Source organism: Rissa tridactyla, chromosome 3 (assembly GCF_028500815.1).
Source record: "Rissa tridactyla isolate bRisTri1 chromosome 3, bRisTri1.patW.cur.20221130, whole genome shotgun sequence".
NCBI classification, from domain to species: Eukaryota; Metazoa; Chordata; class Aves; order Charadriiformes; family Laridae; genus Rissa; species Rissa tridactyla.
In genome coordinates, this window is record NC_071468.1 from 47,455,740 (window position 1) to 47,474,178 (window position 18,439).

Genomic DNA, 18,439 nt, shown 5'->3' on the forward strand with positions numbered 1-18,439 from the left:
TCTCTACGAGGAGATTGGGAAAGGGGGAGGGTTTGGATTCATTGAAATGGTAAATTAAAATACACACAACATTAAAAAGATATGCTAAACATCATGCTTTTTATTTTTTGGGCAAGAGCAAAAAAATAGTAGTACTTCAACAGACTAGAAAAAGCCTCATCTAAATACCAAAAGCACAGCAAATTATAGTCAAAGCCGATACATTCTTAAGTCAAAGCATAAAATTTGCATGCACGTATGTGTGTATATATACTCATACATATGTACACACATACGCACACAACTTTTTAAATATAGATGTAGCCATTTGGATTATCTGTGTTTGCCTTATCATTCATTTTAGTTTTGGGTGAGTCAAGTAATTAGACCAGAATTAGCATTTAAAAAAAAAAAGCCAACCATTGCCACAGACTAGATTAATAACTTATACACATACACAATTACAGCACAGTCTTTACTCTTGTGGCCTTTAAATTCCACTAAAATAAGCCAGTTTTAGAGGGAATACACAAAAACTCCACCCTGGGAGTCTCTTGGCTTTTATCACTGCAACATCCTAGCCTTCGCTAAAAACTAAGAGAGGAGCTACCCCAGAATGTGACCTCCAATTCTTTCTGTAAACCGTATGCATGCCAGACATGAACCATGCAAAACCCCTTTGAGATTTAAGCCCTTAATTTTAGCTTGTGTCCAGATTCAGGCACTGTGCTTTACAGCAATCTTTAGAATTAAAGTTAAGAAATGAAAACTGCGTTGGGAGCTGATTTTACTTAAAATAGAGAAGGGTGAAGACTCAGATAGTTGGCAACTCTCGTTTTCCAAGCTGATTAAGCATTACATGTACACACTATGAAATAATAAAAACTTAACCGACTGCTTTAGTAAGTTCTGAAAACAAAAATAAGTTATACTTCAAAGAACAAGTTAGTATAAAAAGTTTTAACATATGCAAAGTATGTGCTCAAAATACTTATTTTGCACTTTTAAAAAGAGCTGTAGTCTACCCTTACAGAAACAAAGTTCACCCAGTATAAAATATTGCAATTTGTCCCATTTTGTCATATGAGAGGTTTCCTTATTCTTCATATGATCAAGAACACTTGCACAAGAGTTCATGTTATTCCAAGCCACACAGTGGCAGACAGACTATGTTTGAATCTGTGCTTTTACTATGCAGTACAGTAAAAGCTAAGCAAACCATTTCAGAACAGAGTTTAGCAGGTCAAAGAGCTATGCTGATGCGAGAAACCCAGACAACAGTATAAAAGTTAATGCCAAGTGACAGTACCAAGAAAGTGAATTAGATCAACAGAAAAAAACCTGCTGATAACATTCACTATCACATGTACAGCTTGTAAGCTAGGAATAAGGAAAAGTCAAAATTAGCTTAAGGAGGAAAAAAAAAAAAGTAAACTGTGTAAACAATCCACCCAGTACAAAACTGGATGCAGCTGATAAGAGCAGAACTAGCTTAGTAGAGCTGAGGATGTGCGTGCATCCAGATGCCTGTTCAAAATGCATTTATCAATACCGTTGACCAAAAAAAAAAAAAAAAAAAAATCACTTACAGCTATTTACACCACAGCGGAGGCTTCCCTCCCCCCTTACAAAGTTATTACAAGTCAGGAAGTCGCTGCTGTCTTCTACGATTAAAATTCCAGTTATAAGCTACCAACCTTTGTAAGTTGAAAACACCCACCTTGCAAATTAAACTGAAAACTCTTGTCAAGCATGTCTGAGGACTCTTCAAAAAGTTAGAGTACAGCACTTTCCTCAAGTGGTATTTGCATGAGTAACTTGTACTGACAGCCTGTTAAAATAAGTGAATTTAACACAACTCGGGGTAGCTGGGTGTTCCTTCTCAGGAAAAGGGATTCATACAGATTCCAGTCGTTCTTGCCGAGGTGTGTTACAGGGAGAGGAGGACAAAAGAACCTCGGTCAGCCTGGAGGTGAATCTTCCTGCTTCTAGAAGTATTCCTCCTCTTCGTCAAAAAAACCATTTTCCAGAGCGTATGTGCAGTCTGCGTTAGAGTCAGCTTGGCAGGCACCTTTATATTCTTGAATCGATTCATACAGGGAATACAGCTGACACAGTAATGACATGTCTAGCTGCCGAAGGCCAACCTGAGGGGAAGAATTTACACAAACAAACGATCAGTATTACAATTGTGATTTTACTGGCAGTATAATGCTATATAGCTTTCATTGCTAAACAAGAGGATCAAGCTGCTTTCTGCCTTGAACAGTTACGAAATATGGAAGTACAATTCATTTTCTAAGGTGACAGACTCCCCATGGGATAAACTAGACAACAGCACAAGGAACAATGTGATGCAATACGGCAGAACATGAGCACAGTATTCTTCAAGATTTTGTCGTATTACAAGGCCCTGCTTAACTTCCAATAAGCAGTTTACTCCTATCCAAAGCACTACAGATAAATTCATAAACTCTATTCCTCATTATGCAAGAGACATGCTTTTCCAGTAACACTCTGTGTCTTTCACACATTTTTCTCACACAGTATCATAAATTCTCTGGTTTTGTTTAAAATGCCCTGAATTAAAAGTTGCAAATGGAGCTCTGGTCGGTTTTCCACCTCCCAGCTAAGTTATCTTCTGCTATAATTTTCTCTTCTGTATCAATATATATAGGCATCTGACAAGTCTAAGTACGTCTAGCACAATACAGCATGCTACTTGAAGGCAGCAAAACACTGCAGCCTGCAAATCTGAATATTTTCACATGCTACTCAAGCATAGGCTTGATTTATAATGAAGCGCCTAGTATTTTGGTCCCCAAACTTCTAAAAGTATTAGTTCCAGAGCTAATTAAATATCGGGAGCAACCTTGAAAAAATGTTACCTTGTAGCCTGCATGTTTATGTCAGGTACAAAACCAGTAGGTTGCACTGCACAGCAAAATAAAGCTAGTCATTTAACTCAGAGCAGTTTCCCTCTCTGGCAGCAAAACAGAGAGTTCATTTGATACTGTCACCTATCCAGGTCAGATCAAATTAAATCTAGGTTTTGCCTTGCAGTAAATTAAAACACTACCCAATTTAACATTTTCGAGAAGCAGGCGTTTTTGCCTAAATTTTCAAATACCTGTTGACAGGCCGTTCCCAGTTTCATCAAACTGAGCGCCTCAGCTTCATCAAATAAAAGTTTTTGCTACAACTCATGTTCAGAGGAAATAAATAAATAAATAAATGTATGTTAGTAGCCTTTACTGTAGCCTGAACGCCAGGCCACATTTTACCCAGAATGAGAACTCTTACCTCAAAAATCTCTCCTTATATGTCTAAATTCTAAGGACAGATACACTCAGCACACAAGAAAACCGTAAGAAGCTAGCATGAAGACCTTCCTTTGGCATTGCTGAACTATCCTATCACCTGCTTTTTCTGAAGAAAGAAGACGGAGGGGGTGGGGAAGTATCACACACCACAACGCCATCTCAACTCAGAAAAATAGGATACAGCATCTTTCAGGGCCAACACATAACACTTTGTGAGGTCATGAAACCAAGACACAGTGTCCCATACAGACTGAACATGAGGACTTTAGGACATGACGCGGAATGCTGCGCTAGCTGCCAGAAGGTTATAGACAAGCCTTTCCACCACCTCGGATCTATGCTGCTTTTCTTACCCATCTCCATTTTCCTCTCTAAAGAACATGACAACTTTCTCTCCCCTCGTTGTTTAAGCATGCACTCCGCGGGAAACATATGCTACTCTTCCTTCTCTCTATTCTGTAAGAGGAAACCAGTGCTTGTACAAATCTCCTTCTGCAAAAATTTGTCAAACAAAAACCAACCAACCAAACAAGACTGGAGGAGGCAAAATAAAAGAGAGGTATTTGTACCATATCCTGACCCTCCACCTAGCCCTGCTGAAGTAATTTCTTCAGACTTGTTAAGCTAATGACTGTTTACCTACCCAAGAATAAAGTCAGAACATCAACCTTTGGAGGTGGTAGTCGATGAAGTTTGGCTTGCCCCACCTACACAAACTGCTCGCCTCAGGTAAGAAAGGATGCTGTGAAGCTGGACTTAACGCTATGATGTGCGAACATGAGACCCACCAGGCAGGCTTGCATCAGAGATAAATGTTTGAAGGACAAGACTGTGGTGAACAACTGCTCAAAGATTGACTAGGAGTGAGTTGAGCCAGAAAACTCAGCCTGGAGACAGATGACTGTTTCTTCATCTCCTGAGGAATGCAGGAGCATTTTCACCAGCAGATCTCCTGTTGCAGTTCTGTAAAGCACTTCAGCTCTTTCTGTAAAGATCAGTTCTACACCAAGACCAATCTCCAAGACAGAAATTGCTCTGCAGAACTACCTTCACAGGCCTTAACACCAAATAGTTACATTTAGTATCTTATTTTTCTGTAGCTGCCACTAGCGTCAAACAATCAAACAAGAACATTAAGTCTATTGAGAAAAATGCAGCCTCTGGCTCTTCACAACTTTCAAGAACGATCCCCAAGGTAGCAAAAGCCTGAAGAAATGTCCAAGCCTGCTAGCACAAGCATATAGTTTTTAATCCCAGCCAATCTGCATTTGACTCTAGAGTTTTATCATAGCAGCTACAAGACAACCTATAATGCACAGTCCCATGCGATCAACTCTTCCTCAGGATCACAGTTCCAAAGTGAGCTCTCCTCTCCTCCCTCCTCTCCAAAGCATCTAAATCCATCACTTTCTCATCTTTAGAAACTTACATACATAGTACCTTCCTTGATCATGCAGGGGAAGATGCTGCTACGCATTTCTTCCTCATTCACTATTGAAAATTTAAAGCAAGCTCATTACTCAATAGAAGTGCCATCTTTGACTGCTGCAAAAAAGAGTGTTCAATATAAATAATAAAGTGCTATTATCTACTTGATGAAAGGCAGCCTATTAGTATGTGAGAGTCTCTCTAATTTGTACAGGCCACAAAAAAGTACACCTGGAACAGAGGAGACTGTTGCTTTACAGTCTCTGATGCATTCAGAGATAAAGTATTTTTTTTCTTCAGAAGTGTTTTATCAAGTTATCATCAAGGATAACAGAGTATCAAAGGAGAAGTCTAGTTGTCAAATGACTTTAACAAGCATCTAATTTGATTTTCCATTAGGAAAAATAGATTAGACTTTTATAAATCTTTGCTTTTTTGGAAAGGATTACGATGACTAAGATCACATCCTTGTTTCCCCTTTGAGCACTGTAGAAGAAGCCCCAGCGGTGGATACCCACTTGTGTCTCCTGCGCTTCAATGCAAACTGGCAACTCTAATACACAGTTTTAATAATATTTCAAACTGTATTTGAGCTACTTGTTGAACCACTGGTGTCAGACTATGATTTCCGCACACACCATTGTCTTTCTAAGCCCACAGAAAGGCCCTTCAGCAGAGTTTCTTGTGCTCGCACACCTTTTTACCATGAGAAACGGGCCTTAAAATGCACAGATTTTCAGCCACATCCCATTTTATATGGTCCAGAATACCAAGCGCACAACGCTTAGGTTGTTATTAGTCATTACAACCGCAGCTGCACCAGCAAAGCGCCAACACCCCAATCAGTGTTTAATCACAAGGTGCGCCAGGTCGCCGGGAGGAACGCCGCTTGTAACGCCGCATCAAAACAAAGTCCTGAAGAAAGCGATGTTTAATCGCACCTCACTTCAACTGAATGAATCAGGGTCTGATGCTTTTTTTTCCTTCTTGTTTTTTTTCTTTTTTTAACCGACAGCTTTTTTAAATGGGTGTCAGGTTCAAATGGATGCCACCGGACGCGGCGCTGGTTAAACGGCTCCCACCCCGCCGGCGGAGGAGCCCCACCATTCCCGAGGCAGGCCGGCGGGGTCCCCCCTCTCCCCCGACGCTGTTACCGGCGTCTTTCACGGTACCTGCGCCCCGCCAGCAGCCGTCCCGGGCTACTCGGGGCCGCACCGGCCCGGGCTCGGGCCCGCACCCGCCGCGGGGAGGCCGTGGGGCGGCGGCAGCGCCCCCCACCGCCGCCGGCCACGTCCACCGCCCCCGCGGAGGCCCGGCCCGGCCCTCCCATCCCCGCCCCGCTCACCATCTCCTTGCGGAGCAGGGCCAACGCCGCGTCCAGGTTGGGAGGCTTGGGCGGCCGCGGCGAGCCCCGGCCGCCGCCGCTCAGCTCGTCCTGGATGCGGGACTTCTGGGCGTAGAGCCGCTCCAGGTCCCGCCAGCGCCCGCCCTGGCCGCCGCCGCCGGAGGAGGAGGAGTTCAGCAGCCCGCTCAGGCTCTTGGGCAGCGGCGGCAGCCCCGCGCCGCCACCGGGCCCCAGCAGCCCCGGCCCGCTCATGCTGCGGCGACGGCGGCGACCGACGGAAAGAGCCGCCTCGGCCCCGCTGCGGGAGGCGCCGCCCGGAGCCCGCCCCGCCTACGGGCCGGGCCGGGCCGGGGAGGAAGGCCCGGCGGGCGGGGCGGGGGCTGGCGGAGGGAGGCCGGGCCGCAGGTGGCCGGCAGTGCGGGACGCGCGGGGGGCGGGCCCGGCCTCCGCTCCGCACCACGGCGGCTTTGTCTGAGGCGAGGCGAGAAGCGGTGGGGAGCGGTGGTCAGCGTCCCTTCCGTCCGGGCCCGGCGGCCTGCCGGCCTGCTGCCCGCCTCAGCCCGGGGGGTCGGGCGGAGACCGGCGGGACTGTCCTCCGCAGAAGCAGCCGCCCGCTCCTGGGCTTGGGAGAAGCGTCAGGCCCCTGCGGAGACGGGGCTGAGCCCCCGGGGCTAGATCCCGGGGTGCCGGGCTGGGATGAAGTGCAGTGAAAGCAAGCATGAAAGCTGCTTACATGCTGCAGGCTACTGTGGCGATGGCATGATTTCAGTCACCCGATAACAGCAAAGTGCTCTCATCTTCCCGCCAAGGTGTTTGTTTGCTTTCATGTCCTCACAGCCAAGCTTTGGGTCAAAAGTCTTTATCTCCAAGCTTTGCAACAAAACAAACTTCGGTGTATCTGCTCTGTGAATCAAATCTCTCAATCTGGGAGATAGCTCTGTGTTTTTATTCCAGCTGTATTCACAGAGCAGTTTATTGCCCTGGCTTACAGAAGTCGAACACGAGGACATGACCTCAGGTCGCGCCAGGGGAGGTTTAGATTGGATATTAGGAAAAATTTCTTCACCGAAAGGGTTATCAAGCGTTGGAACAGGCTGCCCAGGGAAATGGTTGAGTCCCCATCCCTGGAGGTATTTAAAAGACTGGTAGACGTGGTGCTTAGGGACAGGGTTTAGTGGTGGACTTGGCAGTGTTAGGTTGATGGTTGGACTCAATGATCTTAAAGGTCGCTTCCAACCTAGATGAATCCATGATTCTAAATATCCACGCACTCTGGTGAGAGGGTGATTGATGGCAAAGGTGCCAAGCTGTAGGACAGGGTGTTTTTGGGCAGGGGGGATGTAATCCCTGGCACTGCCAGTGCGGCCACATGGTTCTGGTACCACAAGAGCACAACCTCAGTGTGCCAGCTCTCGGTGCTTTTCTGCACCTTTTACTTCCACACACACCCGTTTTCCTTGACATGTTGGTATCGCTGGAGTCTCTTGAATAAATTACAGCAATTTGGGATCATTCAAAATCCAAACTGAAGCAGAGTATAAAATGGGAATGTGCTGCCATTGCAAAGACAGACTGATTAAAGGTGCAGTCCTATTGCCACAACCCTGCTTTGCCTGTGGGGTTTTCTCTTCAGTAAATAACCAGATATAGTGATTTTAAGTTAAGCCTCTACATTATTTCCCATTTTGTTCCCAGACTCGCATGCCTTTTTCATGGCTTAAGTGTTGTCAGGCTCTGTGACAATTGTTTTAAAACCGCTTACAGTGGAGGAAGCTTTTGCCAATCTTTATTCATGTTTACACGCTACTTTAGGGATTGATTTTTCAGACGACCTGATGTGCTTTTTCATGCTTTGTACATTGGAATCAAGATGATATTTTTTCCCCTGATGATGCCACTTCTGCCCAGGTCGATTGTGAAAAATAAAATAGTGCTGATAGCCTTTATGAAACTAAAGGATTTAAAACCATGCCTGTTGTTGATTAAAAGCGTCAACAAACCCCTTGTCCTTCCAGGCCAAGGGTGCCTGACAGCAAAAATACTGATTCCGTTTGCTAAGGATGTAGGCACTGTATTATCTTCCTGCTTATTAGCAAATTTGTTCTCCTTCCAATGCACTCCCCCCCCACTTTTTTCCCAGATGACAGCTATTTGGAAAAGCTTGTGAATATTCTTATTTTATCTAGACCAACTTATCTTAGTTATTTTTTTCAGCTTGCCTGATCTCATTACTTTCTAAGGGCATTTTCTTCACACTCAGGTCGTTTAGGTACCTTGGTGCCATATCTTTACTATTGCAAAAATTCTTGTGCTCGCTTACTGCTCAACTTTGTCATCTGAAAAATAAAAAAAATTACTTTTTGTCTTCTCAGTGATCCTTCTCGCAGTTGGCAACCTTGTCTAGCCTTCAGTCATATTAAATTCATAACTATCCTTTAAAATCTAAATCTACTGCTTTATTTAGTCTGACCTAGTTATAATGTGGTGATAATGGAAGCTAGAATCTTTTGCAGTTGTATCTTTTTGGTTACAGAGTAAGCTTTTGTTGGCTGTATAAACCTCTCAGTCTTTGTTGGTTCCTGGAATTGAGCTACAGGAATGTGCTACTCGTCTAAACTGTCCTTTGCTGAGGATGTTGCCTAAGAAAAAACACATTAAAAATACATGTAGTTTATGTCATAAAGAATTAGGAAGTGCCAGAAGAGAGGTCCCATACCATTTCTTTACGCAAACGCATTATGGTATATTTTTAATTTACATGTTCATATGTGATGGTTTTTCCTTTCCTCATTCATTATGAGGATACGCGATGCCTGTGTATCATTTGTACATCATTTACTAACATTCCTCTTTCCAAATGTGGTGATCTTGAATAGTCTCTTGAGTACACTCTTATAGCGTATCTTGAATTGATATATTAAGACTGTTTCCTACAGCCGTTTCTATGATACTTTCCCCTCTAATAACTGACTTGTCTACCAATGTTAATGAATTCTTCTTTATGACAACCTGGTGATAGAAGGTGGTATTGTTATCCACATTGTAACCAGGACACGGGGAGCTAAAGGTAGGTCATGGTAAAAAAGGGCTAGTAATTTTAAGTGCCTGGTTTATGATTCCTAGGGATGATTTTCCGCCTGACAGAACAGACAGAAGGATGTGTGCCTCTGCTTCAAGCTACGCTGTGCAGACCAGCACCTTTGCTTAAAGCCACCTTCATTAGAGATTTAAAGTAAGATTCCGGATTCTTCAGTGATGTTGCTAATGGCATATTTTGTCTGCTGTGCAGCAGGGATATCTCAAAACTTGCCAAACAAGATGCACCAGAGCTCATCTGTCAGTGCCATCAGCCTTTTAAAGTCCTTATTGTGTTTGCAAGATGTTACTCATTGGGTTAACTTGCAGTCAGGATTGCTTGTCAAGGACAGGTCAGGATCCAGATATCACAAACTGGGCTTATGGAAGACAAATTAATAATTAGTGACACACTCTTCCATTTGCTGCTGTAGTCAGAATGCCTGAACATACTCCATTTCTTCTGAGGCCTGTGGTTTTTATCACTGATGTGAAGGAACAGAGATCACGCTGTTCTGTGGTGCTGGGGGAATTACATGAAATTTTGTCGTTTGGCTACGGAGAATTTAGAAGATGCTGGGTATAATTGGTATCTGATATATGACGCCACGTAGTGGCATATCCAAGCAGAAATTAGATTTTCAGCTAAAGATCATTCAATTCCTAGGCATCATTTTTCACCAGAGAAGTGGTTTTAAATAAAAATGGTCAAGTCCTAATTTTGACACTTTTTTCTCAGGTATATTTTCATATCTATGCCTAAAAAGCGAAAACCCAGGTATATTCTAGCACACAGTGGCTTCCAGCTAGGTCCCTAGCAAAGCGGTATCAGATGAAGAGCAGAGATCCTCCCATTTAAGCTCCATGAGTAAGCAGGAGCAATAGTTGGCTCTTATCTTTTTTATAGGTCTGCTACCACATAGATACCCAAGGACACCTCAGCCTTTGTCTGTGGGGTTCAGAACTAACAGACAGAAACACAGAAATACGTAGACTTGGGGATCCAGGCTTCAGTTTAAAGTTCTTGATGGTATTCTTGTGGTTATAAATCCTTGTGTGTGCCATTTGCTCTCCCAGCCTCTTCCTCTTGCCCTTGTTTCTGTTTTTTCACCAGTTCCTGTCCTTGTCCTTGCATGGACCCTGTTCTGAAGCAATGTTCTTAGTTGTGGTCTCGGATGTCTGCCTTTTGGTTTTCATAGAATCACAGAATGGTTAGAGTTGGAAGGGACCTTGAAGACCATCTAGTCCCGACTCCCCCTGCCATGGGCAGGGACACCTCCCACTAGACCAGGCTGCTCAAAGCCCCATCCAGCCTGGCCTTGAACACTTCCAGGGATGAGACATCCACAACTTCTGTGGGAACCTGTTCCTGTGTCTCACCACCCTCACAGTAAAGAATTTCTTCCCTCTTGCTTCAGCTGCCGTGTGCACACTCTCGCTGCTGCCTTCCCCAGCTTCTCTTCGATATCTAATGCTGCCCTTTAGCCCTCTGCAGCCAAGTCAGACTGCAAGTTCTTCCTTTTTTCACGGAGATCCAAAAAAGCAAAGTTTTGACAACAGGAGAGAAAGAATGTGTCTAGGGTATAGGGGTAGGCGTGACAGAAGGAAGATCAGGACTGGGCAGAGCAAGGGCAATAGATGCAGAAGGAAGCAGGAATCAGAGGTTACATGGAGGGACTGGTCTGCAGAGACCTGTGTGTGAGTAACAGTTTCACCACTGAAGGCACGTAGGGTTATTTTTTTTTCCCTGTTTGTTTGCAAGCGGCAGCTACTCAAAGCAGAGCTTTGTTTCCTCTCTTCTTTTCACAATGAGGATGGTGTGGGTTTTTGAACTAATTTATGCCCAGCGTAGAGCAGTGAGAAGCAGTACGGAAATTTGAAGAGCGTGTGCATGTGCCAAATAGGCAGTTGCATTTCTGCAATGGCGAGGGGTCTGATTCCTCTCTCCTGCTGTTTTTTTCACATTGCAATCAGTTACCAAGTGCTGCTGGTTTGTGTTGTGAAGGGGAAAAAAAGAATCAAAGTCTCCACTTCCATATCAGAAATTCTGGTTCAGGGTTATAGGGGGGATCATACCCGGGAGAAATAAGGACGTGATCTGATAGTAAAGTTGATGGGACTTACAGTTAGTGTAACCAACCATTTATTTTCCTGATGATTCCAAAATTTGGCTTGTTCACATCTCTGTTTAACCTGAGATCAAACTATAAATCTTCTCCACAGTACATCACTCAGTGCTCCACAACATTGGTTTTAAAATCTCCTCACTCTGTCCTCTCACTTTATTAAATTATATGTAGCGGTATCAGTCTTTTTTTTTTCCTGCCTCTCCAGTATCATAGATTCTTCCCCATTATATGAACTCTAGCAGAAAAAAACGAGTTGTGATTCAGACCACACTGAATTCATATTCCTGCAATGTGTCCTTCTCTTCAGGATTTCTGTTGTAATTAAGAAAGCAAGCCATTTTAGTATTTCGTATCAGCTGGTAAAAGCAAATCCCCCAAAATGAAACGCGAAACAATGGTAGGCTGTGGGAATTAGTAATTTCAGTATTATGTGAAAATTCATAGCCATGAAAGAACCCAGCAGAGTTTTGTGAGGTAATTATGTCATAAACTAGCCTCATGCCCACAGCTCTTAATGGCTCTGAACATCTTCCCTTTGTCTCCTTTAACTGTGTCAAAAATACAAAAGAAAAGAAGGACTTCAAAGTGCCTTTTGATATTCCTCCCCCCTCCCTTTTTCTATGAGTTCAGTATAGTTCTGATAAGCATTTGCTGCTTCAAAAAGATGGCTTGAGGGGGCATTTATTACCGCTGCTGTGCCGTTAGTTCGGTTAGTTAGCCTCACAACACGGCGCTGCTTACTCTTAACAGCACCGCCTTGACTTACAGTAACGGCCCTCCAGAATCTGATTACTGAAAGCAGATAGCCAGGGGATCAGAGCTACAGGCTTTAAGGGTATTTGCCTTATTATCCTAGTGACACCGAGCAGACCCTTTCCTTTAGTGAGATCTGCATCGGGGTCAAATCTGGAGGATGCTGTCTAAGCTGGGCCGAGGTCGTTTGAGGTAAAAATGATGGGAGTTCTAAATCTGCGGGCAAAACTGAGCGGCAGAAAGCAAGCGCTGCTGAACAGGGATGGCTGCAGGTATGCAGGAGAGGTAAGAAGGATTTGTGCTTGCAGAGTGCAGAATATTGCAGATTCTCGAGCAATTTGATATCTGCCTTGAAGCATTTTTGGGCGAGGAGTAGTCGTCAATCATTTTTTAAAAAGAATTGTTTATTTCTCTGCGAAATGGCCCATTGTAAGCAAACATGGAGGTTTCTATATACTGTTGTGTTCAACTAATGTTAATAAAGAGATCATATTTCTTGCTTCTTTCTTCTGTGTTCTCCCTTAATAAATGTATATATGAATTTTTTTTTCCAGGCTGAATATGGAGATCTGTTAGATAACATATTTCCACAAGATAGATGTAGATTACCCTGCTCAGGAGATAAACACTTCTCTTCAGCTGTGAATGGCTATAATGCTTGCTGGGGAGGGGGGCGTCATTTTATATCCAGACGTACCTGTGTTCTTTAAAAATGACCTTCCTCTACCACAATGCAAGCAGCCAGACTTGTGCCTGAACGGAATCGCTGAATAATCAGATGCAAAACCGAGGCCGTAAAAAAAAAACCCAAACAATTCATACCCTTCAGTTCAGCTGGGTCAAATGCTATTATCCCATACTGCCCTCCGCCCGCGCTGGAGCAATGCCTGCTGGTACAAACAACCTGTGTCCCTATGGGAGCTCTCGGAAGGAGCAGATTTCAGTCGGGCTTCTTCCTCCCAGCAGCTGGGGTCGCGCAGGACAGATGAGCCCGAGATGAGGATGCCCAAGAGCACAGCAGCCAGAAGCCCAGTTGAGGCTGGGCCAAAGCTTGCGTGGAGCGTCCTTGTATGGACCTGGATCTCTTTGCCTTGTGCTGAAAATGAGCCACCGCTGAGGTGGGACAAGGGCAATAACGTAACTGTGCATAACATTGTTTCTAAACAGTTTAGAGGAGAAAAGTACTCTTTGTAATTGAAAGTTCATTTAGGTAGAGAGAATGTAATTACCTGGCACAGTTAGAGGAGCAAAGCTATTGTGAGTCTCTGATGAAAGCTGTCATCAGTTATTTAATGGCCAACAAGTGATTAGAATTTTTGTTTCATATTTCATACAAGAACAGCACATTCAGCAGCCCAGTGACCCCTGAATTCAATGCAGGGGCACTCGGTAATTACTGACTCAGAGGCAGGTGTTCCACTAGCTGAACTATGATCGTCGCTTCTTGCAGCAATTTAGCATGTGGCACCCAAACAGCAGCTAGACTGAGCCTTATTTAGTATGGGCAATCAACTTTTATAATGGTATGAGCAAAGGAATAACTTTAAAATACTGTCAGTATTTAAATATAAGATGTATTCCATGCAGCACACATCATGCTTGAAAATAACTTCTTGTTGCAAGTATTTATGACATCAGAGTTCTACCTGGCGTGAGCCTGTCAGAGAAATACTGTCAAAGTAGTTCACATTTCAAATAGCACAAAACCAATCCACCCCTCTTCTTTGCCCTCCTTTTCTATTAGAAATGCCCCTCTCAGGCCCTGCAAACTGCGCGGTTGCTTCTCCGACTCCTACCCAAGAACTGCAGCTGCGCCTGCCAAGAGGGAGGATGCTCCCTCTCATCATGTGCTGAGCCCTTGTGCTCATCATTGTCCCAGACAGACCTGTAGACCAAGAGAAACGCTTCCAGAGCATGGGGGGATCCAAAGGCTCAGTTCACCTTCCCTCCCTGAGGTCCCTCCAAGCTTTCTAAGAGCTGTTCTTCCTTGGCAGAGCCGTTGGGGAAGAGCTGTAATCCCAATAGCCGTCGCTGCCCAGTGGGAATCGTGCTGGAGTGCAACGATTCCTGGGCACACCTTAGGCACCTGTTGTATCGTTGGAGACAACTCACACACGTGGCAGGATCAAACCACACCAGAATCCAGCCATTTCTTTGCCATTTTACAACTTGGTGCCATCCGGAGCATGGCACAGAGGGAGCCTAAGCCAAAAAGCAACCTGCAGTATCTGCCAAAGCTGCAAAAGGAAACAAAAAACTAAAGTAAAACAAAACAAAAGACTAAAACCCCTGCAGGGGGAAATGCGACAACAAATATCCGCAAAGAGGGGAAGCTGTGAAAACCAAACATCTGTGCTGGAAATGAGATCAGATCCAGCTGATCACTGCAGCCGTAAGCAGTCGCTGACAAGAACAAACAGGTATACAAACGAGTTAGAAGGAAAGAACAGGGATTTCTGAAGTATTTTGGGCAAGTCTGGAAAAATAAGAGTCATTCTGCCTGGGCGAATGTGAACTAAAGGATTCTTTGTCTTTCTTTGCTGAATTATCCAAGATCCAAGGAAGATGGAAGCCTACAGAGGCTGCCTGAGCAGGAGCCATCAGAAATATGATTGTAACAAGCCAACACTTGCCGTGAAAATGGACTCTTGATAACATCACATTGTACAAGCTTACTGGTTCGCAGGCTCCTGTTTCTTTATTTCTGTATGCTTAGCGTGTCAGTAACTAGCAACTTTGTACGGATGTATAAATGTAGGTAATAGTAAAAAATATGTCCTAAAAGTCAGTTTTAAGGCCTGTCAATAACTTGATTTCCACTTGCATCCAACGAGTGCTAACGAGAAAAAAGTGGTGGAGATCTTCTGCAGCTCTTGCAGTTACAGGTCTGACAGGCAAAAGGAACTTGTTCCTTCTCACTTTCCTTACTCTCTCAGCTTCTTTTTTAGAAACTGTGACAAGGTAAACCAAACATAATTTATACAAGGCCACAAACCCCTACAGTGTGAGAAATAAGACTCGGAGTGCAAGTTATACGTGCTTTGAGTTCAATTTAGCATTTTTACATGGTCACTTTTCAGAGTGCAATTGTTTTTTAATTAATTACGAGTTTTCAGAACTTTTTGGAATATCAGTGACCTGAAATAACTCTTAAGATATCTCACAATTCCTGTCAATTTTCAACTGTAGGCAAAAAATAGCAAGAACCAGCTCTTTTATGTTTCAGTGACTATGAAAATTTTTAGAATAGAATCGACATAATTCTGTCAGTGCTCTGAAAACAGGTTACTTGCATCCTGTGGCACTCGTTCTTTTGATGAAGCCATTTATATTTACCAACTTTATTCTTGTTGAGTCATTCTTTGCTCTGATATTGCTTTGAGGCAGAGAGAGAAAGAGGTGAGATGATAATTTTATATCACTTTGGTGAACTGTCATAGATCAGAAGATAAACAAATAATAACTTATAAATACTGTGATTTTTTAATCATTTCGGAACTTAAATACTTTTCTGTCTCTGCTCTAGACTTGATTCTGAAAATCATTTACTTTTAATTCTTATTCATTTAATGAAATATCAGCAAAGCCCTAGCTAGTTAAAACTGCAAGAAGTGTGCAATATAAGATAGTTTCCAAGATTTATGTAAGAAGATGCTTCCCAGTATGTTCTGGAGACCTCTGGCATTCCTAAGACAAGCCCCACAAATCCTGACCCAAATCTTGTGGAAGTCAGTGACAGTCTGTCCACTGACTTCAGCTGTAGAGGGAATTGGGTTAAGTCCTAGGACTGAAATGAGCTCTGTATCGAAGGCCTGTGCACGTTCTGCTCATCAAGTAAGTGATACTCAGCCTCAAAGACGAGCTTATGTCAGTTTTTACTGGGGGCAGCAGCCTGGTTGTCAAATGCATCCCAGCAGCAGCGATGACTCCTACAGCTGCTCATAATACATGAACACAGCCCAGCATAGAGATAAATCAAGGCATATGGGGCATTTTTGAAGCTAGCACCAGATGCAAGGGTATTGTCAAGGGACGTATGGCCTCTTTAGCTTTTCATCCTGAACATCCACACCTTCCTGAACTACAACCTGGACTGTTCTTGGGCAAAATGGGCTTCCTGGGACTAGTGCAAACCTGTGACATAACAGCCTGAGACAGGTCCATATAAGCCCTGCTGAATCAGTGCAGTGATGGTTTTGGGGTTTCTTGTTCACCTCTGGAAGAAACGAGGGTAGATTGAGCTGGGAACGGTTGGTCACACAAATCATTGTGACCAACCCACTTCTCCCTACTCTTAGAAAAGAACTGGATGTCTGTGGTGTCTGAACGTCAAATGTTTCAGAAAAGAGCTGATGAACAAACATGTTGTCACCCTTCTCCCTGGGGGAGCTAGGTCCTTAGAGCAACACTGATTTACCAAATAGAGCTGGGAGGTGCGTAACAGTCACATAAACAAGGATCAAGACAACATCATTTGTAATACTATTCTGCGTAAAGGACACCATCAGATAGTTTCATCACAGAAAACGTAGGGAATTTGAAGGACTTTATTAAACTAAATACCAATAGGGATGTTATATCACATTTCGCAAATAGACACTGAAAGGTTTTATTTTTGTTTTAACTGAGTGCAAGCCCTTAACATGTGTGATTTACAAGAGCTACTTCCCCTACTGGCAGTGGTATGAGACGGTCTGAAGGACTGCAGGTGACTGTGCCCTGGATTGTTGGTGTACGATAACATCGCTGTTTCGCTGCCAAGCGCCCAAGCTGTGCAGGTTACGCGTCTTTAGTCTTGCCCTGATTGGTTCTCATGCTATTACTGCTCCTTGCTGATACAATTGAGTGTACTTCAGCCTTTCTCAATTTTAATCTTTTTCTTTCCTCAGGTCTTTCCCTCTTTTTTTTTTTTTTTTTTTTAACAGACATACATCAATACTTCTACCATTGCAGACTGGAAAGCCTGGTTTGGTATAATCCCTCCTTTTCCTCAAAACTTCTCCTAGAAGTGTTAAGTGCGCTGCTACATCCATTTGAACCTCAGCAGAGCAGGACTACAGCAGAGCAGTTGCATAATGCGCTTCCCTAAATCAACTTGAGCAGATGGGATGGAAAATAGCTTGAGCTAGCACAGCACAACGCCCCTTGGGCACTTTTCAGATGGCAGTGGAAGTGCGGGCTGGCAATGCCCTACTGTCTTAATTTTGTCCTCTCGGGTGACAGAGGCAGCCTAGCCTGAACACAGGATTATTTGCCCCCGGCGCTTCCTCTCCTCCCAGTTTACAGCACCGTACAACTACATACTTTTTGTTTATGCATTAATTGTATTTTTCCTTAAATTAATTAAATACTAATTAATGTTTATTGCTCGTATAGTCATTTTTCGCAGTCATCATGCATTACTTCATTTCTACTGGTATTTAGGCAAAAAATAAAATAATGGATAAGTAAAAAATTAAACACTCAAGCGAAATGCAAACAAGAATAACGTAGGATAAAAGATGGCTTAAAACAGTGGTATTAGTAAGTCTTGTTTTATGCTCATCAGGTAGGGAGCCCACAGCTGTAAGAAGAAATTAGACCTTGTCATTTATTAAAAACCCATGATCGCAACTGATTAATTTATCAAAAACAGAAGGAAGGAAACACTACCAAGCAAGGCTAAACACATCACTCTTAATTCAACTCCACTGAAATCATTAAAGTCATACTGGCATAAATTTGTGTTTAGCTGGCATCATCTGTTCTCTGGTGTAGAAGTAAATGGTTATATAAAACCAGTGGAAAAATCAAGTTGTGATGGGCCTTTAGAGAAAAAAAAGCTACATTTTAATATAGTTGAAGCAGAATCCATTGGTTTTGAGCAAAAGCTTCACCTGCAAAATTTGTTTCTGTGAAATGAGTTGCATACATGAATGTCAGAAGTTCCGGGTCAGGTGGTTAGTGGAGGAGGGACACATCCATGATCTGGCTGGAGGTGCTGCCTGTTCATGCTGCCTCATGCTAAAAGGAGGAAGAGCTCAAGTCTGCTTAGCGTCCTTGCCCCAGAGTGAGCCGTGGCTGTACCTGAGAATCTGCTCGAAGGGCCATGAGACGCTCACACACTTTTCTCCTGTCCTTGCTCTGATAAGCAGCAGCAGTGCCTGCCCTCTTTTTCTTCTTGTACCTCATCCAAAGATTCAGTTCGTTTCCAATCCGCTTTCCTCATATAATTTATTGATGTCAGTGGTTGGGAAATTGCTAACTACTTTAAGCTTTTATGATTTTCTAAAAGACTACAGCCCTGTGTGCAAGGATATTCCCTTATGTGTATTCTCTGCAACTTAAATTGGGCTAGACCTAGTTTAGGATGACAGTAATATGGGCCAAAGAACTGATAAAGCTACAGAGGGTTTAGGGTGTCAAAT

General features: G+C 43.5%; 1 protein-coding gene across 1 annotated transcript; it reads right to left on the reverse strand.

The window, feature by feature from the left end:
• Positions 1 to 80: 80 nt before the first annotated feature.
• Positions 81 to 6,386, reverse strand: FAM89A (family with sequence similarity 89 member A). Its single transcript, XM_054195362.1, has 2 exons — positions 6,076 to 6,386; positions 81 to 2,126 (listed from the first exon to the last, which is right to left on the reverse strand). Exons 1-2 carry the CDS (start codon positions 6,325 to 6,327, stop codon positions 1,968 to 1,970), a joined length of 411 nt encoding a protein of 136 aa, XP_054051337.1. The 5' UTR covers positions 6,328 to 6,386; the 3' UTR covers positions 81 to 1,967.
• Positions 6,387 to 18,439: the final 12,053 nt, after the last annotated feature.

Coding starts and splice junctions, on each gene's coding strand:
- FAM89A (XM_054195362.1), bottom strand. CDS start 6,327: ATGAGCGGGCCGGGGCTGCTGGGGCCCGGTGGCGGCGCGGGGCTGCCG. Junction 2,127..6,075: donor CCCTGCTCCGCAAGGAGATG/GTGAGCGGGGCG, acceptor TCTTCCCCTCAG/GTTGGCCTTCGGCAGCTAGA.